The 25,244-nt window shown below is 43.1% G+C and overlaps 1 protein-coding gene across 1 annotated transcript in view; it reads right to left on the bottom strand.

Annotated features, from left to right (window-relative positions):
• Nucleotides 1-23,233: 23,233 nt before the first annotated feature.
• The window catches only part of gtpbp1l (GTP binding protein 1, like), a 41,502-nt gene continuing 39,491 nt past the window's right edge, over nt 23,234-25,244 (bottom strand). The window contains exon 14 of the mRNA XM_063198927.1: nt 23,234-23,391. Coding sequence (XP_063054997.1) covers nt 23,287-23,391 — 105 coding nt within the window. The 3' untranslated portion in view covers nt 23,234-23,286. The remainder of the gene's footprint in view (nt 23,392-25,244) is intronic.

Here is a 25,244-nt window from a genome sequence, read left to right as displayed (position 1 = left end):
ACACCTTACCTGACTCAGCTCTACGTTCAATTTGCCTCCAGCGAGGCTTGGCTCGGCAGCAGGTATTTCATTTGAATAGGCCCCTGGCAGAACCAGGAGGGATAATTGAGAGATTTCCATTATTGAGAATGAAGTATAACAGTAGTTATTGCTACTTTTTACTGATGTGCAGGGAGAGTTTTCCTCTTCCACTATTGCAGTATCATTTTTTTTCTCCAGTCCACACACCATGATCTGTATCTATTGCATGTGAATGGAACTCAACGTCAGAGGTCCTTCACGCTTTATTCAGTCCTGATCACAATTGCAGTCTTTTTTTGTCCTTGAACAGATGGTGATCAAGTCGGAGCATGTTCATTTTACCTCCCTCTCTTTTGTGAAAGACACGAGTCAAAGATGATGATTCAAACATAATCACTGTGTAGATTATAATGGCACTTGGAGTGAATACTGATTGTGTTTAACTGGAGATGGAGAAGTTGCCTTTCCGATTTGGAGCCTGTTGATCTTAACAAGCATGAACAAGTCATTTGAATAGCAGTTAAATCATGTGCAAAGCAGCATGGAATGAAGAGCCAACCACACGTGGTAGGGAGGAAAAATTTGACAAAGTCACTGAAGAATACATTTGAATTGCGTCATGGTGACCACCTTTCAAGCACATGCAGAGGTGTCGTACTGCGGGGTGACTGTGTTACCAGGCCCGTATACGGTAGGAACACACAGCAGGCGAAGCGAGTGAGGCGAAGAGAGGCAAAATTCATTGACAGCTCCACCGTCATCAGGTCATCGCGGTGAATCAAATGGAATTGAATAGTTATGTTGTTGATTTGATTGGGCCTGGGATAAACTGGGATAAATTAACATGTTAAGTATAAAACTACCTGTCTACAAAGAAAATAAAGTATTTGAAAGTAACTTGGTACTAAGTCTCCCAGGTCTGTCACCGTACACCCACTTGATATTCGCCTCAAGAAAGGAGTTACGGAACTAAGCTGAGACCTAAGATGTGAGCACTGCTCATTACGTTACACAGACCAAATGGGTTCACTCCAAGGTCATGACTTCAACAATTTCTGAAAAAAGGGGCCCTTGGGTGCAGGGCCCACCGGGAAATGCCCGCTATGCCAGATGACCAGTCCAGCCCTGAGAGCCTACCACACACATGGTAGGAAGAAAGAGGGCTGGAGGGCTGCGGGGTTCAAGTAGTAAAACAGGTGGTGGTTTGAAGGTGCTCTATTGCTGAGACGTAGGCCTACAGTAGAAGATATATAAAAAAGCAAGTAGGTTGCCAAGGCACTCTTCTAAAACAAAACAGCTTTAATTTAAACGCTAGTTCATATTTGAAGTTAATAAAAAACACAGCCAAGCTTTTAAATTAAAGTGGTTTTATTTTAGAAGACCTGTCCTGTTTTTTGTTCTCTCCTACATGGTAGGGATTTACGTTTTTGAAGCCAGAATTTCCATACATGAACAACTAATTGGTTCCCCACAAATGAAAACCTGACACAAAAACTAACAACACATTTTCAAGAGCAATTGGAACAATTAAAAACCTAGACAGGTTTAAGTAAAGACGTAGAAGAAACTTTGCCCCTTGTTTTCCAAAAGACATGGATTGGCTGAAGTCACTAAAGAATAAACTTGGACTGTCTCATGGTGACCATCTTTCAAGCACATGATATAATGGAAAACTGAAATTAACAAATTACGTAGCCTATAAAACTTGAAAAAGTCTGCCATAACTCTGTCTACAAAGAAGGTATAAGGTATTTGAAATTAACTTGGTACTCCCAGGTCTGTCACCGTACACACACTCCCCTAGAGAAAGGAGTTACGGAACTAAGCTGAGACCTAAGATCTGAACACTGCTCATTACGTTACACAGACCAAATGGGTTCACTCCAAGGTCATATCTTCAACAATGTCATTTATGCCGTAGAAAACATCTGAAAATCGGCATGAAAACATTACGTTGTGTCACTGGCTTATACCAGCTTTGATCAGTGACTCTCTTTAATCTCAGGGTGTGAAAGAATTCTTTCAAAGTACACAGACAGTCGTGGAAATGTCAAAATGTCACTGACTAATTTGGCTACATGGCAACTACTTTAATCCATTAAGGTCAAACGGTCTAATAAATAAAATTGCCAGTGTTACTAAAGGTATACACACAAAGAGTAGATGCTGCAGCCAGTTTCAAATATCTACAGATGTGTTTCCCTTCTCGCAATGGGTTTATTACATGGACAGGGGCATAGCAGCAAATTGTGGGCCCTATGTACAATCATCTTCAATGGACCAACCAGCCATATATCTACAAAAATCAGACTGTGTGCAGGCCCGCTATATACATAGGACCCTGGTCACTCAGTCAGACTTTACCCCCCTGTACCACACCCCTGTAAATGGATAAAGCTACAAAACAATGTGAATACAACAGAGTGAATAAAGGTGGAAGCTCTAATTTCTGCTGTAAGTAACAACTGCTCTACAGAGGCAAAAGGCAGTAACTATGGCAACATTCAAACTGAGGAAAAGGCCTTCAAATTTCTGGTATTAGATTTGATATTGTAGTTCCTACAAATTTGACAGAGCCATATCTCTAAAATGGGACACATTTAGACCAAATTTTGTTAAATATGTAGTTACTACACTTTACCTTTGTACGGTACAGCACAGCAGCTACAGCAAATGTAGGCCCCGTCATTGCCTCTGTTCTGTCTCCACTGTCTGTTTGTTTTCCCCCTGAATGAGCCGCACGAGGTGGGAGAGGGCACTATGACCTCATCCTGTCAGCTTAGAGAGGCTCATTCACAGCACAAAGCTGCTTTCGGATGGGAAACCACAGGCAGGTCTTCCCCCAAACTGGATGAGGTGGGCCTTCCACACATACACACGCACGCACGCACAGCTTGTGGCACGTGTGCGCTCACACACCTCTCATCCTCTGTAGACAATAGGGGTGAAGCCACATAGACTGCTGCCAAACCCCAAGTTAACCCTTCCTCCATAGAGGGCTTGCCAGACAGTCAGGGTTTTGGCATGTGGGTAAAGGTTCAGACCTGCCTACCACCCACCGCCACCACCACCCCGTCCATCATCCCCATCCAGTGAAGCACGGGGCTTTGGTTCAAACCTGCCTACAGTACCCTACCTCCATACAGGGAAGCACAATGCCTCTCTCAAGTCCAGTGACTCCTGCGCTTTAGTGCCAGCTCTTTGAAATGGAGATCAGCACAGCAGCGATCAGGCTCTTATCTCTCACCCAGCCAGGCTGCCAGAGAGTGAGAGACAAAAACAAAAACAAAGTTCAGCATGTATGCTGACCGTTGCTGCTGCTAGTATCTAGCCTGATCATCGACTTTCATATCTCTTTGAGACTGGGTCTGACCTAGAGCCTAACAATGAACGTTTCTCAAACGGCATGGTTGACCCACCTCCCTTGGTTTGCTACTGGTCGAGGCCAGAGGCCAGGCTGTGCCAAAGTTCAAACCAAACATTTTCTTAGTCCCAATAGAACGTCTCTGTTTAAACCCTATACATTATATTACATTGCACTTAGCTGACGCTTTCATTCATTCAAAGCGACTTACAGTTATTATTTGTCAAGGTATTGGTTACAGTCCCTGGAGCAATGTGGGGTTAGGTGCCTTGCTCAAGGGCACTTCAGCCATGGATGGAGATGTAGGGAGAGGTAAGGGCGGGATTCGAACCTGCAACCCCTAGATTGAAAGACCAACTCTCTAACCACTAGGCCACGGCTGCCCCTATATGCCAGATGACCAGTCCAGCCGTGTCATCCCAGCAGCTGTGGGGTTGGCGGTAAAATAGATTTGTTTGCAGCCTGATGTGGCGGGCTGGCAGATGAATTCTTGCTTCTCAGCTAATGCGAAATCCATAGACTATTAAACGCAGCTCAGTGGGCCCTTCGTCACGCCATGCCGCGCCACAGCCACGCCACGGTCTGTGTTTCTCTCCCCTTAGTCTGGAATGTCTTTATTTTTATATTTATTAAATATTTTTTTGTGCGCAGTTATTTGTTTTTATTATTACGCTGTCTGCCACCCTTGCATTACTTCCTGCACTCATAGGTGGAGAGCCCATACAGAAGCCACCTGATCCGGGTTATATGCAGAAGAAGTCTGATGCATACACTGTAGCTGTGTGTATGTGTGTATACTATATGTTTGCTCAACTTTGAATGATGTTTCAGCACTCGTCAGGGCGGCGCAACGACAGCTTGTGCCACTATTGTGTATGGATTTTGTTGTTGTTGCTTGTTTTCAGTGGACTATCTAACAAGCATATTCATTGCAGCACATCAACCACCAACTACTAATTAATGTATGAGCATTAGATGCTGTTGCGCCACCTGACGTCTGAGCGCTCCCTCCCCCCCCCCCCCCCCCCCCCCCCCCCCCGCCCAAAAAAAAAACGTCTTTCACCCATGACTGCACAGAGCCGTATATAGAGAGAGTCTGGCCAACTATGGGTTCGAACGTTCGAGCTATCCCGCTATTTTGATTGGATCTGGGCTGGTCACATGTTTTATGGACGCCATTTTCGTTCCCCACACTCCCATTAATGAGCATTATCAGATATAAAAAATAATGCTTCACTATAATATTATTACATTATTATTATGACAAACTGTTGGGCATATGGCTGTAGTTCAGGGCCGGGTCAGGAGAAAAAAACAGCATTGCTTAACTCGTGACAGAAACTGAGGATTTGGGACATACACGGATATAAACTCCCCTTTATGGAATATAAAGGTCAGAATTAATAACCGGAAAGCAGCAGGTTTCTCCGTGTTGTGTGAGGTTAACGTATTTTTCCCCCTTCGAATTTTGGGAACAATTACTTTTGAAAGAAATAGTCATGATGGCATGTTCTCAAAAACTCCTGTCCGCACTTTGAATACGAATGAAGTCATAACTTGAAATTAGCTTGTCAAATCTTAATTGCCTGTGAAAACATAACTTTGCCCACCAAGTTATTATTTCTGTCGCGCTAATAAGGTCCTTTCCCCCTGCGATTTAAACTCAAGTCCAGTCTCATACTATGAATATCCAGACTCATCCTACAGTTCTACTGTCTGCAATCGCGATTATGCACTGCTGAGCACATTGTTATTTTTAAACTACTAAACCTCGACACAACGTGAAAATTTGGCGCAAGTATCACCAGGGTCCCTGTACATGAACTTGACCATCGAATTGAATATTGTTTCTGTACATTACTTAAATATCGACTTTGACGTTGGCTCTACCTAGGCAACAACAACACGGAAGTAACGCTTGAATGCACTGCTGAGCACATCAAAACTATGCTGACAAAACCCTCTTTTAAGCAAACCCCTTCTATACGAACAAACTTGTTAACATTTGTTTTCATATGTTGGGATCTGATAATACTACAACCCAAGTTTGATGGTCTATGAAGCCTCATTTGTATTTTAAATCCAGCGATTTTGACGGTATGCTGCCCATAGGGTTACACTGTAGAATCCTTGCCGTGGGGAGCGAAAATGGCATCCAGGATTCGAGTTGGCCAGACTCTCTCTATATACGGCTCTGTGACTGCATATTATGTTTTACTCCCCCATTAGACGACTTACACACACTGCAAGCAGGCAGGCAGGCAGGAAGGCAGGAAGACAGACAGACAGACAGACAGACAGACAGACCGACAGACAGACAAATCGACAGACAAATAGACATGCAAAGCCTGGCCAAACCCCCTCCGGGAAGCCAGGTAATTATGTAAAACACATCCGCCGGGGGTCGACGGTGGTAGGTAGTGGTGGTGGAGGGGCAACAAAACAAAGCAAGTGAAGGGAATGATGGGTGGGTTGCAACAGGCGTGTACAGGGAGTGACAGCTTCTGACTTCAACATCCCACCCCCCAAGACACACAGACTTGCACACGCAAACACACTCACGCACACACACACACACGCACGCGCGCGCGCGCACGCACGCACGCACGCACGCACGCACGCACGCACGCACGCACGCACGCACGCACGCACGCACACTTGCACACACAGTTGCACACACACTTGCACACACACTCGCATGCACGCACGCACGCACGCACGCACGCACGCACGCACGCACGCACGCACGCACTCCCTCCCCTCTCCCCTTCTCCGTCCTTTACTTCTCATTCGAACATTTTATACCACCAGGGGCATTTGCATGCAGAACACTAGAACATGCAGAGTGCCATTAAAGAAACAGGCAATCATTAGCGACTAGGCGTTTCATTTATTACATTACATTGCATTTGGCAAACGCTTTATAACCAAAGCGACTTTCAAAAGAGGACATAATCAAGCCAACATCACAAGCAAATACAAAGTGCACAGGAGATATACAGAACAACAAGTGCAGTTGCAAAGAGGGGTTAGTTTTTTTTTGTTTTGTTTTTTAAAGAGTAAATAACGAGTACACACACACACACAAACTAAACTAAACTAAACATCATGCGTCAGGAGTCTGCCCTGGGGCAAGGCCAGTTCAAGCATTAGTCTTATAAAAAGTTTGTTTCTGACCAGGGACGCCAACAGTGGTGGGGGGGAGGGGACAGTTTTCCCAGGCCCAGGGACAGAGGGGGCCTAGAATTGGGTTCTCATTACATTTTGTGTATTGAGTGGGGGGCCCTTTCAGATGACATTGCCCTGGGTCCAACCAAAGCTGTCAGCGTCCCTGCTTGTGACTCCCTCAATCCAACATCAACACCCCACACAAACACGCAGACACACACACACACGCACACACGTACACACAAAGACCACCACCAAACACCCCTCCCTCTGATGAATGCAACATCACTATCCCCCAACCACTATTCACTTTAATTCCCATCGTTTGTACCACCATGAGCATACAAGGTGGCATTACTCAAGTGAGTCATGATTTGTGGCTAGTGTGCACGTTTTGCAATTCCAGATCAGTCTCTCCATCAACCCCTTATGGGATGCAGAGTCTCACAGTAAATGAATAAGCATCCAAACATGCGCACATGAGGCGTGCTACAACTGCCACATGGCATCACATTCAGCATGCGTAAGAGATGGCAGGCAGGGAGTGCAGGCAGGGATTTAAGAGTTAAGTCAGGTCGGCTATAATCAAGCCATCCATCTTGCGTGGCGGCGTATATGAACTATGGCCGTGGAAGACACAGGACACAAAGGTCACAGCAATGGAATGAGGGAGATGTGTGATATGCAGTGTGATGAAGTGTGGTGGTGGGCCGGATTAAGATGACCAGGGGTCCCTAGGCAACATGTCGCTGTAGGCCCCCCACAGAATGGAAATTCTAAAATAAAACCATATAGACAGCATTAGCGTTCTGATCCAAGAATAAAGGATATCTGCCACCTAGTGGAGAGGGGTATTAACCAGATTCGACATATCCATTAGAGATGAGAAGCTTGTTTATTTAGTACAGTGTATTATGTCAATTTTTTGTCCTATGGGGGTGGGGGCTGGCAGTGGAAGAGGAAAGCTGGTGGGTTACAGAGGAAAGATGGAGGTGTGGAGAAGTCATTGAGGAAGAAGACTGGGTTGAGAGACATAACAAAAAGGTTGGTTTGGAGGGGTGCGCCATTGGTAGTCTGAAGGGGGGGGGGGGGGGGGGGGGGGGGGGTTGTAAAAAAAGGAAAGAACTGAAGTTGAAGTACCCAAGGCTTTCTTCGAAAATGTTAAAGTAGCTTTAATAAAGGGCTGCATCATTATAGAAAATTATAGAAATATTAAAAACACCAACATGTTTCGCAGAGTCAATTGTGAAAGCGTCAATGGTGCAAAAACGTTTGACAGAAGTCGAGACATTTTGGAGGGAGTCTGTCGTTTATGGGAAATAGGGGGGTGTGGGGGTGGAAGGGAGATATACTGTGGGAAGAGGGCTCCTGGAGGTGAAGGAAGAGGGCTAGTTGATGAGTCTGGTAGTGCGTTGCAATATGCGACCTTGCCTCCTCCACTTGCGCTTGTCTCCTCGTCCCGCCTCCTGGCCCCTCCTCCGTGGAGAAAACGATAAAGTTTCCCAGCTGTCAGCCTAGCCACAACAACTTTTGAGGGATTGTTTTTCATTCACCATCCCAATTGCAAATGAGAAAAAGACTCTACAATTGAGCTTTTGCAAGATATTGAAATATAATGCTGTTGTCAGTGATGTCATCATGACATATTACTTCCTGGTTCGAGGAGAGAAGCAGGTGGAGGAGGCAAGTGGAGGAGGCAAGGTCGCATATTGCAACGCACTCTGGTAGTTGTGTTTGTAGGTCATGGAGAGATGGGTATAAGGGTGTGAGGCAGAGTTGAAAGCACATGAAGGTAAGTAGGCAAGTCAAGTAGAGTTGGCATGTTTAGAGGAGTGGGGGTGTGGTTAGAGAGACGGAGGTGGGTGAATGTGGGGACACTGTCGGTTCTTTTCTTAAGGGAGGCATTGGCGGGGGGGTGGTACTAGAACGCCAAAAAACACCGCCATTTCCCATTCATCTCTATGGTAGACTTGAAACAATGCATCTCCTTGCCAATTCTTGCGTGTCTACTCTATTTCGTGCAAACGGTAGTTTCCAGTCCATTTCAAATAAGGAAATTATTTTTTTCGAGCTGACCCTTTAGTTAAGAGAGCTATTGATATTGTTTTAATGACCGATGAGCATTGTTAGTTGATTTGATTGACAGTTAGAATTCTTTTAGAATTCTTTCGATTGACAGTCAAACGCAACTGTCATCCCATCAGCACATGTTGTCAGCGTTGCTCAGGTACGAATGCGGGAATTCAGGGTGGAAGAATCCTTGCAGATCATTCGTGGATGCTTCAAAACCGTTGAATGGAATACAACAGCTGCATGCTGTCCACATAGTATATACGTCAGTGCCCTTACTCCTCAAATGGCTTTAGGGGAAGTGGGGGAGATGAGGGGATGAAGTGGGGGAGAGATGGGGATGAGGCCTAGAGTGCGTCTTAATATGCGACCTTGCCTCCTCCACTTGCGCTTGTCTCCACGTCCCGCCTCCTGAGCCCTCCTCCGTGGAGAAAACGATAAAGTTTCCCAGCTGTCAGCCTAGCCACAACAACTTTTGAGGGACTGTTTTTCATTCACCAACCCAATTGCAAAAGAGAAAAAGACTCGAGCTGTTCGAGCTTTTGCAAGATATTGGAAAGATATTGGAAAGATATTGGCAAGTGGAGGAGGCAAGGTCGCATATTAAGACGCACTCCTACTGTAGATGTGGCCTGTTAGATGAATGGGGTGGTGTGACGGACGATAAAGGCAGCAAGCTGGGTGGGTTAGGTGTAGCATGTTAGAGGGAGGGTGGTCTGTGTCCAGAATACAGAACATGGCCAGGCCAGCCTGGTCTAGATGAGAAGGACCGCATACCGGGAAGAGAGTGGGCCCCTAGACCAAGCAGCATCTGGCTTAGTATAGACTACTGGAGGCATGCCAGAAGCCCAGGAGGGGGAGAGAGGAAGGGGAAGGGGAGAGGGGAGAGGGGAGAAATCTCATTTTCCATCCCAGAAATCTGCTTCCAGCCGAGTGGCGAGATGGAAACAGAAAAAAAAATTCTTGGCAGTGTGATTTATTTATAAGGGGCCTGGTGACACTGATGGCCCTTCTGTGACGTAAAAGGACCCATATCTTGAGTCAAGGGCATTCATTCTAACCTTTTTTTGGTTGTTTCTTCTGGACGAATATAGAAGTAAGGCAGAGGTGGGTATGGAGGTTGTGAGTTCCGGGGTCAGATGTGGTCACAACTTAAAAGGCTGAAAAAGTTTCTTCAACTGTGATCTAAAGACCCATATCTTGAGTCAAGGGCTTTCTTTAGACAGCTTTTTTTTTGTTTGATGCTACGGTATAAAAATATAACTAGAAGGGTGGCAGCAGTGGCGGTGGCGAGTTGCAGGTTCTGATGTACTGTAGTCACAACTAAAAGGCTAAGAAAACAAAAATAACATCTGATGACGATGTGAAAAAACGGTAACAGTAGCCTTGTGTCACAAACCTTTTTTGATTTCTTATATAGTCTATATTTCTTAGCACACTGCCCAGACTGTTTTGGGGTGGATGTGTGAGTTTTTTCTTTACTTCCACAGCTTTAAAGGCTGACAAAGTTTCTTTGCATGGGTGTGTGCCAAGAGAGCATCTGTCGTAAGTTTTAATTGCTGCGTTTCCTGAAGAACTTACTTTTGTGTTAAAAAAAAAATCATTCCATCTGTCAGCAGCCATGAAAAAAATAGTCTGACTTGTTTGCAGTGCCTAAGCACAAGATTAAGCCAACAACATAACCAAGTGTCAGCGAAAAGAACTCACATCGACTCCAGCAAATGACAGGGAAGCCATTTTATATTACACTACTGTAAGACATGGCTTTGTTGCAAAATATTACTCCAAACTATTTTGGATCAATCTCTGTTGAGAAGAAAAGATTATATGTTGCTCAAATACTGAGTGAGCGAATGAGAACAGTTCTCACTTGAGGGCTCTGTTGGGGTATTATTGATGATGTACAGAGTATTTGACATTGTCATGATTATGATGTGTATACTGATTCCTGAATGATGCAGGCCCTCTTTTACAATGATGATTTTGGCAATGACTACGTTCTTATCAGTTACTTCAAGGAGAAATTTGTTTCAACATGCTGTTGTATTGAACGCTCACCCTAACCTTCACTTGTCAGTTCCCAAAGTCATGTCACTTTTTAGTTCAGCGCTTTCCCATGGGACATGGCTTTGCTGATGCATCTTTGAGTACTGACAAGTCAATGGTTAAGTAAGCAATGTTGAAATTGGCCAGAGTTCGCCTTTAAGAATCTTGGTAAGCAATGTTGTCGTGTAACAACAGAATACTGAAGTTCAGTTTTGTCTGAAAACAACCAGTCGGATGGCTGGTGTGATCCTTGCACCAAAGGGCTGCATTGTATATTCTTATATATATATATATATATATATATATATATATATATTAAAACTCCAAAGAATTTAAATACATATATATATGTATTTTTAGGGCCTTTTATGCCTTTTTATTTGATAGGACAGTCTGAGATGGTGACAGGAAGCAGGTGGGACAGAGAGACGGGGTGGGATCGGGAAATGACCCCGGCCGGACTCAAACCGGGGTCCCCGTGGGCATGCAAGCCCAAATGCGCCACAGCGCCCCCCCTGCATTGTACTCTTAGCACTTGCCTCATAATCCTGCAGTGCCAGTGGCCAAACGGTAGGGCACTCATCTACCATGCGGCTGACCCGGGTTCGATTCCCAGCCCGGGTCCTTTGCCGGCCCTTCCCCCGTCTCTCTCTCCCCAAGTCGCTTCCTGTCACCACCTTCACTGTCCTATCATAAATAAAGTAAAAAAGGCCAATAAATACATCCTACAGGTAGACCTGCATGAGGAGATGAGACATGACTTAGAACAGTGTTTCCCAACCTTTTTTGTCTTGTGTACCCCTCATTGTGCCATGAGTACCCCCTAAGTCAAGTACTATATCGCTTTCACCATCCCAATGTAACTAAGCTCCATATATTTGTTAATATTAAATTTTTCAAGTACCCCCTGCAGTGTACTCGCGTATCCCTAGTGGTACACGTACCCCTGGTTGGGAAACACTGACTTAGAAGGTCTGAACGTGGTGGATGGGGAAAGGCCCCTAGCCTTGCGACACCATCTTATGTACTTCCACCCAAAGACTTTAGCTGCGCACATAGTCTGGCCCAACCCTCCTCTGTTCGCTCGGTTCTGCCAATCAGCAAACAGTTGAGAGTGGTGATGCAGAACTCACCTGCAGAGTCTGTTACTGATTGGTTAAGGTAAGACTAATCACACTTCTGTCTTGTTATTTGAATGCTTTGGCAACACTGTATCGTAACGGTCATGCTAATAAAGCACAATTTGAATTTGAATTTGGAACTCCAAAGAATTTAAATTGCAGAGTAAGGTCAGACCATCTCCCACCCTCCATGGAAACGGATTCCTCTCAGCTTGTTCCGGACTGTTTGACGGAGTCAACAGTCGGCTTTCGCCAATGCTAAAGGCCACCTGCCACTGCAGCACATTAAATAAAGTATCCCTCAGCATTTCTGTCAGAATTTGTACACTGAACCACCACCGCCAGTATTTCAGTGAGTCTGCCTGAAGTAATCAACGTCTCTGCCCTGAAGGAGGTTCTCCTCCAGAGTGTGTGATCCTCGCCCATAAACCTTAATGGGAGGTGATTATTTTCACCCTCAGTCTGACTCCACGAAAATACCAAACCTCCCTGAGCTTGGAGGTTATGTGAGGACACAAGACAGGCGAAACAAAAAAATGCTGACTCTATGGAAGCTGCACTATGGTTTCAGAAGCATCATCTATTTCACAGGCTACTTTTTTGAAAGGGGGGTATAGAAAAAAAGACAGACTTTGTTATGGCCCTTGGTTGGCAACGTTAGCACTGCTTTTAATATAAGGAAATGGAATGCCAATAAGGTCCCCCCAGTAAGAACAGTTGATAATATAATATAACGCCACAGTGAGTTTATAGCCTTGCCTTGGTAAATAAATAATGGTGGTGGTGTGTGTATGTGTACTGGGGAAGGCCTACAGTTCAACCCTTTCAGCAATAATAGCTGAGGGGCTACCCTGCTGCTGAAACAATCCCATCAGAGTTACTGAGATGGAACCAGCACCCGTCCATTTATAGTAGGGGCTCTAAGCCGAGAAATCGTTACGCGCTGGATAGAAGCATATAATTCGGTACACGTGTTCCTTGACTGATTTGAAGACATCCTAGAAGGGGTGCCCCTTGAAAAAAAAATGTCTACCATGTCATATACAATATATCATGTTGGTAACGCATTACATTGTTATTACATGACATTATACTTAGCTGACAATGTTAATATAGTCCTCAGAAGTGATGAAGCAAGGGTAGCCTGCTAGACCAGATTGATAAAACTACAAAATGTACATAGTGTGAAAGTATGGGTGAGTCTGTGCTTACGTGCTTGACAGCATGTAACATTGTGAACGATTTGAGAAGATTCTTGGTCTGAATTAAAATGAACATTGACCACACTAAAACTATGATGAGAATAGACTGCTGCTAATGCTCGATTTGAATGGGATAGTGTCAGTGCAAGATGCCCTAGGTAGCAGGTTCTCCATCCTCTAATTTCCATAACAGATATACGTATTTTATTTGTATGAGAGAGGGTAGGACCTTTCCATATGTATGAAGAACCCCATAAGATCACCTAATTCTGTATTTTTACAAGTGCATATTGTGAGAGCATTTCAGTCATCTTTAGAATGGCATTACAGATTACTCAATATAGGCCTACATGTAGGCCACAGTATGGCTTCAGTTCAAATTAAATGGGAATGATTTCTTAGTGTATGTTGAGTAAGAAGACAGAGATAAAAAAAATGTTTATTTGCAGACAAGTCCTCACCTAGTACTTGTGTCAAAAGTTGTATTAGTTAGCTCAGTAATCATTGAGTACTTAAACTGCTATCAAAACTGACAGCTGATGGACAACACGTACTGTAGGTCTTTTGCCACCCTTACCCATAGGAGAAATATCTATATAGAACAACACTTCTCATATGGTATATACTATGAAAGTAAATCATTACCTCCTGGACTCATTTTCTTGATATGCAAGGCACATAAATAGTCTGGGCGGAAGAATAGTCGATCATACCCCGCCCCCCCAAACAAAATGCCACAAGACTTTTTTTTTAACCTTCAAGATTTTGAGTGGTAACAGTAACATAACTCATTCCCACTACACCTTTTTGCATAATATTGTACATGTCCCATGTCCTCAGAATGCTCTACATCAGTGGTTCTCAAACCTTTTGTGTGAAGTACCCCCTGAGAAAATATTGAGCTCTCCGAGTACCACCTTGACAACCAACATTAGAATATCGCAGTAAAGGCCTTCCATATTCACTTTTGCCAGTCAGTACAGGAGAGGTTCATAATGGCATTCCAAGTACCACCAGAGATGTCTCAAGTACCACCAGTGGTACACGTACCACAGTTTGAGCACCACCGCTCTACATGTTTCAGTTCTATAGTTGTACTGTACAGTACAGTGCAGTGCAGTGGAGTGCAGTACAGTACAGTAGCATACAGAATGGTGCAGTATAATAAAGTACAGTAGAGTATAGTACAGTACAGTAGCATACAGTACGGTACAGTACAGTACAGTAGCATACAGTACGGTGCAGTACAGTACAGTACAGTACAGTACAGTAGCATACAGTATGATGCAGTACAGTACAGTAGCATACAGTACGAGTACGGTGCAGTACAGTAAAGTAAAGTACAGTACAGTACAGTAGCATTAAGTACGGTGGAGTCTAGTTAAGTACAGTACAGTAGCATACAGTACGGTGCAGTCTAGTACAGTATAGTACAGTACAGTAGCATACAGTACGGTGCAGTCTAGTACAGTAGTACAGTACAGTACAGTACAGTACAGTACAGTAGCATACTGCACGGTGCAGTAGAGTACAGTACGGTATATCACATTACAGTACAGTACAGTACAGTATAGTAGAGTACAGTACAGTGCAATACAGTAGAGTACAGTATAGTCTTATAGACGTTAGCCCTCCAAAGCCAATAGGATTTCCACATGCTGTTGTTTTAAGTTTTAGAAAGACTATTTTAGTAGCCTATGTGAGAGAGGGAAGGCAGGCAGACATGTTTTAAACAAAGGACCACACCCACAAATAAAAAATAACGAGCAAACAATAAATTAAGTGGTTAGGTAGCCAACATGTCATCTAGATTAAAGCCAAAAGTAGATGGAAAAACAGACATGTTACCATTTTGCTCTTTTAAAACAAAGTATCTGTCAATATACTGTATGTATGGTGTATTGCATATTGATTATTCATAATTTCCTAAGCATGAATGCCCTTATCACTCCATTGTACACTTAGGACTGCGATATACATATCTGAACATTAATCAGCATACATTTGTCATTTGACAGCTGTCACTGACACTTGATATGTACATGTATTATTGACTTGATTGATATGAATATATTTCAGTTGGACTCCTAGGGATAAATCATTGAGGGGGTCCTAAGGAAGTAGTAGTAGTTTGTGTGTGTGCACGCATGTGTAAGTGGGATTAAAATTATTGTTTGCCATCTTTATCTGAAGAGCAGACTGAGTGTCTGAACCTGCTAATGCTAGCATGCTAACATTGGGACAGTTATGTGTGGCCCAGTTCAAGGGTTTATCTCTTCTCCCCTAAATTTTCTAACCACAATTTTCTTTTTGGATGTTATAGATATGACCCACTGCAAATTTTTAAAACTATTAATGAATGTTGGTTCAATAGCTAAATGCCCAGAAATTAGTTCTCAATTGTAGAGTGATCTCATTCTGACCATGGTTTTTATGATTTTCCTGTATTTGAATCTAAATAAGACATATATAACATTGTTTTTATAGTAAGTTTTGCACATATTTTCAAAGTTCAGTTTGTATACATCACACACAAATAGGTGGATTGGCCCATAACACCATTATTTCCAGGCAGTACAGCATTTTACTAATATTGGCTGGTTTTGGGCAGCCATCTTGGATTTACCCCATAAAAATGACCTTAATGACATTGAAATTTGGGGCACCCCTTCTGAAATGATGGAGAACACCCTAAGGAAGGTCTACACCGATTTTGGTGCTTCTATCCAGCGCGTAACGATTAGGCCCTTTTTGGACGCTAAGAGACCCAGCTATTATGGGATGTGTGCCCAGGGGGGATACAGGTTCGAATCCAGCCTGGCTCATTTCCCAACCTCACCCCATCTCTCTCTTTCCGACACATTTCCAATCTCCATCTTCATTGTGTCCAATGATCATAAATTATTTAAATTATTTAAATAATTAAAATGTGCATATATAAAAATAAATGCTGCACAACTTCTGGCAAGATTTTTTAACTATGTTAAAACCTGTCTGTGTTTCTGTGTGTTCAACCTGATACATTTCCAGGCTCCACAGAAAAAATGCCTAAGTTAAGGAATGATTTTTGATGTTACAATGTGTGTGCGCATGTGTTAAGCCTAATAAAACCATGCCCCCATTAGAATGGCCAAGATCGCTTTTGACCAAAGCGACTTACAAGGAGGATATTCAAGCAAGTACAGTTATGGGTCAGTACAGAGTACAGCAGTATACATGCAGGAAATGAACCAACAGAGAGCAGAAAAATAGTGGAAGACCTTTGAAATGTAGTGCAGGTTAGGTACCCATGATGTGTTGCGTCGTCGGGAACTGGCAAGGTAGCAGTGCATATTGAAATCGGCAGGAACTCTACTTTAAAGGCCATTGTTGTGTCTGAGGACGCCACCCGGACATCATGTTTACCAATTCTGTCTGGGTGAGTGGCCATCCCTCAAGAAGTGGCCGACTGTGTTCACATCGATGCGACTTAGTACAACGCTTGAAATCTGTAGTAGGCCATTATCATATCTGAGGACATGGCCCGGATATGTTAAATTTTGGATAGGTAGGGTGTGGTGTGGTAGACAGATCAATGCAAAAACACTCCAGGGGAACAGGGATACCCCCTCTCCTCGTCCACCTCCTTAATATCTTTGGGGAGGGCCACCTCACCTCCCTCCTCCGTCCTCTCTTTCGCTTCCATGCCTGGCTGCTTGCTATTCTATTCTTCACACACATCGAATTTGTCACACTCTATCAGATCTCGGCACATTAGTGCCTGGGGCTCGGCAATGAAGAAGGCGACTGGCTGTGGTATCAATTTTCTCGATCCCCTTCTGCCTTCCATACAGATCATGCTCCTGAAAACCCTGCAGGGAGGTCCGCAAAAAAAAGAGAAGAAGGGAAAAAGGAAAGAGAGAAAAAGAAAAAAAGAAACACAAGGACATGAAGTTCAACACCACATAGGTATCTTGCTTTTAAATACAATACCCTACTTTTCCTTTGGAGTTTTCTACACAATGTGATCCACAAAGACAGACAGACAGAAAGAAAGAGAAAAAAGAGGGAGAGAAAGACACAGACAGACAGACAGACAGACAGACAGACAGACAGACAGAAAGAAAGAAAGAAAGAAAGAAAGAAAGAAAGAAAGAAAGAAAGAAAGAAAGAAAGAAAGAAAGAAAGAAAGAAAGAAAGAAATTCAACACAGCAGCAGACAAGTTATTCCGTCCTCTTGGGTCCTTGGTGGCCAGTGCCCACCCACCCTCAACACTGTGGCCAGCACAAGCCTCCCAGTCCCTCTCCTCATCCGCTCGGGTTGTCTTCCTCTTCAAAGGAGGCGAGATGACAATGTGACAGACGATTGCTAGACCGTGGAACAAAAATGCTCTCGGAACAAATCAAAGTTGGTTCTGCTAAAGCTCAAAGTCTATGTGTGCACTCAACCAAAGTGGCCGGGAAGTCTCCATGGAACCCACCAGTTAAAGGTCTGGCTTTTAAATCCAATACTTTTCTTTTGGAGTTTTCCGTTTAACACTCTTCAGGAAATGATCTACGATAAAAGAGAGACAACTATGCATCTACCGTAATCTATTATTATCATTATTATCTATTTAATCTATCTAATCTATTTAATTGTTGTTGTTTGGGTTTGAACACTCTCATTAACACTTTTCCTTGACAGTCCCCGCATAATCATGATGTAACACTGTCATGGAGTGAAAAATATTCCCCTCTTGATTATAACATAGAATAACATGGCACGTTTTAGTACTTTGGTGGTACGGGCATTCTAACTCGCCAGACGTAAAATGTTACTAATAGGAATTTAACAGACAAAAACAAATAAGACTTGACAGCAACCGAAAGCTGACGGGTTTCAAGAACTCCTGTGAAATACCACAGGCAATCGGCCACAGTCAAGGTTTTGGCATTAAACCTGGTTTAGCAATAGAAGTGAATGGTCATTGACTTTTTCTAAGTTGGAAGCCTAAAATATGAAAATATGTACAAATGAACAAATAAATACTTTAACTAGCATAACATGTAGACAGTGTATCTATAATCTATTAACTTCTTTGATTGAATTATGGAAATAAATAAACTTTGCCATGATATTAAACATTTTTTTGGAAAGGAGCGGAATAATGTGCTGTGTGCACCTTGAAGGGAATCTGAAAATCGCATTGCATTGTGTAAAAGGCTTTCTATGACATTTAATGAAAAGTCATACAAAAATACAATGACACAATGTTTAGGAAAGTATCAATGCTTGTGATGGGTGTCATGCTTGTGAAAGCACCGTCAAGTAAATTGTTATCCAACATTTACCAGTGTTTCCCATACATTAAGGAAACTATGGCACACTACCATAGTTTAAATTTGGCCACCATAGTTTCGAAAAAGTAAAAATAAAAAAAAATTAAAACGTTTTTTTTTTTTCAACGATTTCCGTTTTCTATTAAACAATTTGAAAAACGATTTCCTTCGCATTTTCCTCCTGGAGTAAATAGATCCTATAGAGAAAACCATGAGTGCTTGAAGGACAGAGGGCTCAAAAGCCTAGTCAAGTTGTTGTAGCTTACTCATGTTTGGGAGCAATAAAAAACCTTGAGAGAAGGGAGAGTTGGGATGAGTTTACTGACACTCCCCAGGCTTTGTTTTACAGTTATATGATAATGAGTTATAAATTAGGCAACAGGCCTTCATTGACACAGCAGATGAGACATCGAGCTGCATATAGAAATTAATGTGTAATGAATTTGTATAGACATAAATGTGTAATATGTTTGTTCAGCCCTTTTACCCTTTTATGGGAGGAATTTTGAAAAACTGGTCCTGTGACCAGCACCCCTCATGTAGAATGTGTGTACACCTATGTGTGTTGGGGAAAAGGTATAGCCTACTTTCTTAGACCATTTTTGTCTGTGCGTTAACAATTTCACAGTGCTCCTAAATTCTTATCTGTGTCCTATTTCTTTTTTTTTTTGCCCCGCGTGAAATAACCCCCCCCCCCCCCCTCCGCTGCCCCCATAGTTCTGTGGGAAACACTGATTTACACATATAGGCCAAGATGAAGTTCTCAGAAGGGTTGACATCTTTCCTGAGACGTTTTGCGAATGAATAAAAGCAGACCACAAAATAAAGAATATCATTTTCTTTTAATTAAATGCATGTATAACACAAATCTTCCATTTGCCAATGTTAAATAGCATTTTTTGTTTTGTTTTGTACATACATACATGAAGATTTCTTCATCAAAAAAAAAAAAAAAAATCCATGCAGTAAAAACTTTAAAAAAGGGAGAAATACTTAACTTAGCAAATTGTTCCTGCCTTTGGGTTCCCATTGTAAAACCAATACTCGGGATAAGTACAAATAAAACAAAACTTCTCAGAAATCCAACCAATTCTTCCAATGTAAATATCGGCACACCCTGATAACTTCAACAATAACAAAACATAAAACCTCGTTAGAATCCGGACAAGTTTCTGCTACATTTATTTCCCCCACGAGCCAAGCCTGTTTAGCATATAAAGCTGGTACTGTAAATTCAAGTGAACGACACACGAAACACATTTGTGGAATTAATGCCATGAGGGAGGGTATCCCAGAAACTAGGCTTAAGTCTCTTACGTCAGCTCAAACATACGTCGCCAATCTAGTAATACAAGAGCCTTATTAATTTGTTTTGATAGGGGGAACCCCATGGGACTCTTGTTTTTTTTTTTTTAATCAAAGTTAGTCCTTAATCTGTCTTAAATTAACTAAAAAAGTTGAAACTATCACTATGACAAAACAACCATAAGACCCTTGTATTACGAGAGTTCTGGCAAAGACCACTGAAGACTTGCTCTCACCAGCAACATTGGGTTTAAATGTGCAGCAACCAAACTCAGTTCATCCATGATCCAACTTCCTATCATCAAAGCCTTATCGTCTCACTTCCTAAACCCATCACCAACAAACCCATCAAAGTGGTACATTCACACACAAAACAAATGAGCCTCAAAACTGGGGAACAGCAGGACAGGAGGAGAGTGATCTATCTACAGGGCTGTCAATGGAAAACACACAGCACGAAAGTCAGGCTGCCGAAGTAGTTATCAAAAAACCTTGTAGAAAACACCCCACAGCCACATCACCCGATTATTTGGCGCAGGTGTGAGTGTAGGGGGCTGGGGGATGTGGTGAAGGGGAAATTCTAAAAAAAAAAAAAAAAGAGTCCCAGCTCCTTTGAGTTTATTCAAAATCGGCTGAAAAATGCATATTGCAATACAAAAACACCTTTTTCCCACACTAATTTCAAAACAAATCACAACAATTCTAAAAAACCTTAAGATTGAATTCCCTGTACTTAAAGAACTCTGTCTGCGCTCCATTTGAGTGTTGTTGTGTTGTTATTTTTGCACCCGCCCCATCGAGTGGCTTTAGACATTGAATTGTTGCGAAAATTATGGCCCTGCTGGGCACATGAATATCTACTCTCTCTAATAGAACAGCCCTGTGTTAAGAGAACAGGATTGGTGTGACCCCCTGTTGGCGTGAAACAAACCCTGTTGTTTGTGTTTACAGCTGATTGTAGGAGAACGATCAACAAAATAAGTTAATATTGGCAAAAATACCAATATCAGTTTTAACACCAACTGCAGCTTCTATGCCTCGTTCGGTTATCATTAGCAACCAGTTTATTGATTTGTCTGTGTTGCCTCAAATTAGCTTATTGTTTCTCCAACCCAACATCTAGTGACCTTGAACAACATGGCTCTGAACAACAGGGCTATTGACTTTTCCACAGACAAACAGTTAAACCAGCTTCCAAACACCCTCCTTAAGAATATCATTAAACCTCTTGAAATTTTCTACGGTAGTTCGAAGATTTTCAGACATAATATGATGGCTAGACTTGGACACAAAATTATCAGAAAGTCGAGGCTTAATAATGCACCTTCCAGGCTTAATAATGCACCTTAACCTTCATTTTAAAACTCACCTTTGAAATCATTTAATCATCATGCGCTTGCCACAGTGTTGTAAGCTCACCACACTCATCTTTACCAAATTTCACCTTCAAAATATAATTTGTCATCTCTCCCCTGAAACTAAAATGCCTGTTGTAAAACTTTCCAGATAGTAAAAAAAAGAAATTGACACAATCTTTGCACACTCAATGTGGTTAAGAAAAAAAAATCTATATCTGGCTTAACACGACACAGAGGAGAGAACATGGTAGGCTACATGTTCCACATGCATCTTTGAACTGCAACCTCAGACCGGTGATGAAATTGTAAGTGGTTGTGTAGTGAATTTCAATGTCCAGATTAAGCTCCATTCACCTTCTTTTGCTCTTTTGGTGATTCCCGGGTCTACATGAACATCCCATCATTTTATGGCTCTGTTGTTGTTGTTGCTTATACCAAGCCTACGCCATCCACACACACATAGCTGTCTCATTAGGCTTCCTATGTACCAAATTTACTCCACCGGAATACAACAGCACACACACCAGGTTCCAAATCCTTCCAAACCCCTCTAGAGACACAACACCAGACAACCACCAGGCAAAAGGCTACTATACTCGCAAACAAGACATGACCAACATACCGAACCAACACACAAAGAGGGTAGGAAAGCGGAGAAAAGAAGGGGGGAAAAAAGAAATGAAAGAAAAATCCATCTCTTTCTCTTGCATTCCGTATTGACAAGAAAACTACTGGCAAAAAAATTGAACTGCGTGAAAAAAAAAAGAACAGTCCAACATAAACACGGATTTGAGCCGAGGGCTTCCCCCTAATTGGATCCGCAGGGAAATTGGAAACGCGCTGCAGTAGAACGATATAAAAAATACAAAGGCGAGAGAATGGGATAGGTTGCTGTTGTTGTTAAGTACGACAGTTACGGGAGGGTGAAATCTGACAGCTGTAACAAACTTAAAAACAAAAAACAAAAAATAAATAAAAGAGGTTAAAACAAAAAAAAAGAACAGGAGAGGGGTAAAAGGATAAGATCAGAGATTACTGCCTGAGAGAATACACAAGTCCTCTCTTCTGACTGGAAGTGGGAGAGAGAGAGAGCACACAAAAAACCCTTGGCAGAAGCTGGCTCTGTTTAGATGTTAAAAAAAAAACCCCAAACAAAATGGAAACAAAGAAAACATCAAGGCTACAACAAATTAGAAGGAGTTCCAGGCAGCAGGAAAGTGGTGAGCTGATCTACGTAGACGATGTAGTGATTTTAAGTGATGTTCAGTGGGTGGAGTTTGGGTCAGTGGGTCCTTGATGATGTGGATGGTTGATGGGTGGGCTCTGTGTGGGGTTGTGACTCACAGTCTGTGGGTGGAGCTGGGGTTGGTGTTGGGGGGAGTGAAGTCTGTGGGTGGTGTGGGGTTATATGAGGTTATTAAGGGTCCCATGGGTGGAATTGGGATAGCAGTTGACATTGGGGTGAGTGAAGTCTGTGGGTGGTGTGGGGTTATATGAGGTTATTGAGGGTCCCATGGGTGGAATTGGGATAGCAGTTGACATTGGGGTGAGTGAAGTCTGTGGGTGGTGTGGGGTTATATGAGGTTATTAAGGGTCCCATGGGTGGAATTGGGATAGCAGTTGACATTGGGGTGAGTGAAGTCTGTGGGTGGTGTGGGGTTATATGAGGTTATTAAGGGTCCCATGGGTGGAATTGGGATAGCAGTTGACATTGGGGTGAGTGAAGTCTGTGGGTGGTGTGGAGCAGAAATTGGGTATTTGGGGTGGTTTGGGGTGTTGTTGGCTGGTGGTTGTTTCTTTAGCTGCGTTCCTGCTCCACCGGTGGAGGCCACTAACAGGGTGAAGTTGAAGGTCTGTGGGTGAAGATGGGTGTAATGTGGTCACCAACAACTTGAGGTTGGGTTAGCGGTTGGCATTGGGGTGATGGGGCATTGTATGTATGTGGGACGGTGGGGTGGGGTGGGGTGATGTGGCGTTGTATATCTGTGGGTCGACTGGGGTGAGTTGAGGGGGGATGCCATTAGGGTGGTGTGGGGTCATGGGGGTGAGTTGCTGTGACGTGGTGCTGTAATTGAAGGTCCATGGTTGGAGTTGGTGTGGCGTGATGTGATGGGGTTGTGTGTGAAGGTCCGTGGATGGAGTTGTGGTGGCGGTTGGCATTGGGGTGATGTGGCGTTGTATATCTGTGGGTCGGAGGGGTGGGGTGGGGTGGGTTTGATATTTGCGGTGATGTGGCGTTGTATATCTGTGGGTCGACTGGTGGGGGGGTTGAGGGGGGATGGGGTGGGGTGGTATTTGGGGTAATGCCTTGGGTGGTGTTTGTTGATGCTTTAGCTGCTTCCGGCTCCACCGGTGGGGGCCACCAACAGGTTGTTCAGGCCCTTCCCTCGGTGCCTCTGGCCCCCTCGCCGCCGTCCTCCTCCACCCTGCTTTGGCTGCGGAGACAAGACATGAGGAGAGAGAGATGGGCAGAAGGAGAAATAGAGAGATGGAGATGGTGAAAGAGACAAGCACAGAAGGAGAGAGGTGGAGATGGAGAGAAAAAGAAATGAAAGACAGAAAATAGAATGGATAGAAAAAGAACGAAAGACAAACGTGGGGACAAGCAATGTAGGGAGATGGAGAAAGAAACAAGCACAAAAACAGAGAGGTGGAGATAAGAGAGAAATAGTAGGACAGAATGAAAGACAGAGGTGGAGACAGACAGACAGATAGAGAGAGACAGAAAAATAGGCAAAGACAGAAACAGAAAGGCAGAGAAAGAAAGACATTAGATGATGCATAAATGCCACAGATACAAACATTCATTATACTGCGTTGTTGTGAATGCTATGCTTTTGGCAATGCTATAAACAATTTGCAGTGGGAATAAAGCTCACTTGAACTGAATTGAACTAAAAGAGACGCCAACAGACAGTGAAACTGAGAGAGAGAGAGAGAGAGAGAGAGAGAGAGAGAGAGAGAGAAAGAGAAAGAGAGAGACGGAGGGAGAGAAAAACAAGAGAAGTAAGGATCAGAGAGAAAAATCAAAAGTCAAGAAGACAGATAGAAGTGATCCCCCTCTGAAGAGGTATGTAGCTGACCCCCTGGAGAGTGCTATTTTCCATCTCTGCTCCTGTCATGGCATAGGACTATTTAAAGAGCACTGTGTGTGTGTGTGTGCGCGCGTGCGCGTGCGTGCGTGTGTGTGTGTGTGTGTGTGTTTGGAGAGAAGAGGGCTTTTCTCAGGATTTTCCATCCATCTGAAAGTGCAAGTCATGTGTGGCTTAACCAACCCATGTAATATTGATTGGGGTCACTGCTTGCGGTTGGTAGGAACACTATAAGAAAAATGTGATTCAACAGACTAAATTATCCAAATACAGGCCAATAATATTAACAAATGGCATAGAATCAAACTTTCAGTTTTATTCATGGTATGTCCAATTAGGCTAATTATAAAGTTGTTGTTGAACCAGATTTTGTTGTGCTTTCTCCATCCAACCACACTCTCTTGAACAGGCATTTAGTAGTAACAGGGTCATAGAGGGATTCACACAAAAACTTTGATTTAAGAAGTTTGTTTACAATAACAAGACACTTAGTCCTGGTAATGACAGGGAAGACGCAATGCTTAGTCATGCACAACACTTGTTAATGCCATAGATAAAACACAAACAAGGACAGAGCAAGACACAAACAGACACACAGAGAAATTGTTTGCATATCTGTAAAGAGACGAGAAAGAGGGGGAGAAAACAGAGCGAGGATAGATAGAAGGCAAGAAAGAAAGAAAGAAAGAAAGCAAGAAAGAAAGAAATCTATTTCCATCAGCAACCCAGCAGGGGTAGCCAGCAGCAGGGTTCAGATGAAACAGCGGCGCGCTGCTCATCTCATTCACTGATAACACCGGGCCCTGTCATCTCATCTCATCTCACCCCCCAGCAACCACCAACACCACCACCACCCCCATCTCTCAGGGGGCAGAGTAGCCCCGTCATCCCAGATTCATAGCCTTTAGGTGGGGGAGCAACAGTGTCAATGGCACGGCTGACGGTGAAGCGTTTGAAGCCAATCGAGATGACCCAAAAAGTTATCAGGCTGACTGATGATGTCGTGGCACAGTTTAACTTTATGCCACTTGTAAGATATCTATTGCCAGTAATTTCTGTTTGAGTAGCCTTTGACTCTTGTCTATAACGGAGATCACAATACCCATTAGTATTCCTTGCCATTGAATTTCATCCATTATGAGTAGACACAGTGCAACAGAAAGGTCAGTCAAAATGGATAGATTTGAATATGACTA

The sequence above is a fragment of the Engraulis encrasicolus genome, chromosome 1 (genome assembly GCF_034702125.1).
Source record: "Engraulis encrasicolus isolate BLACKSEA-1 chromosome 1, IST_EnEncr_1.0, whole genome shotgun sequence".
NCBI lineage: Eukaryota > Metazoa > Chordata > Actinopteri > Clupeiformes > Engraulidae > Engraulis > Engraulis encrasicolus.
This window is presented reverse-complemented; position numbering and strand designations above follow the sequence as displayed.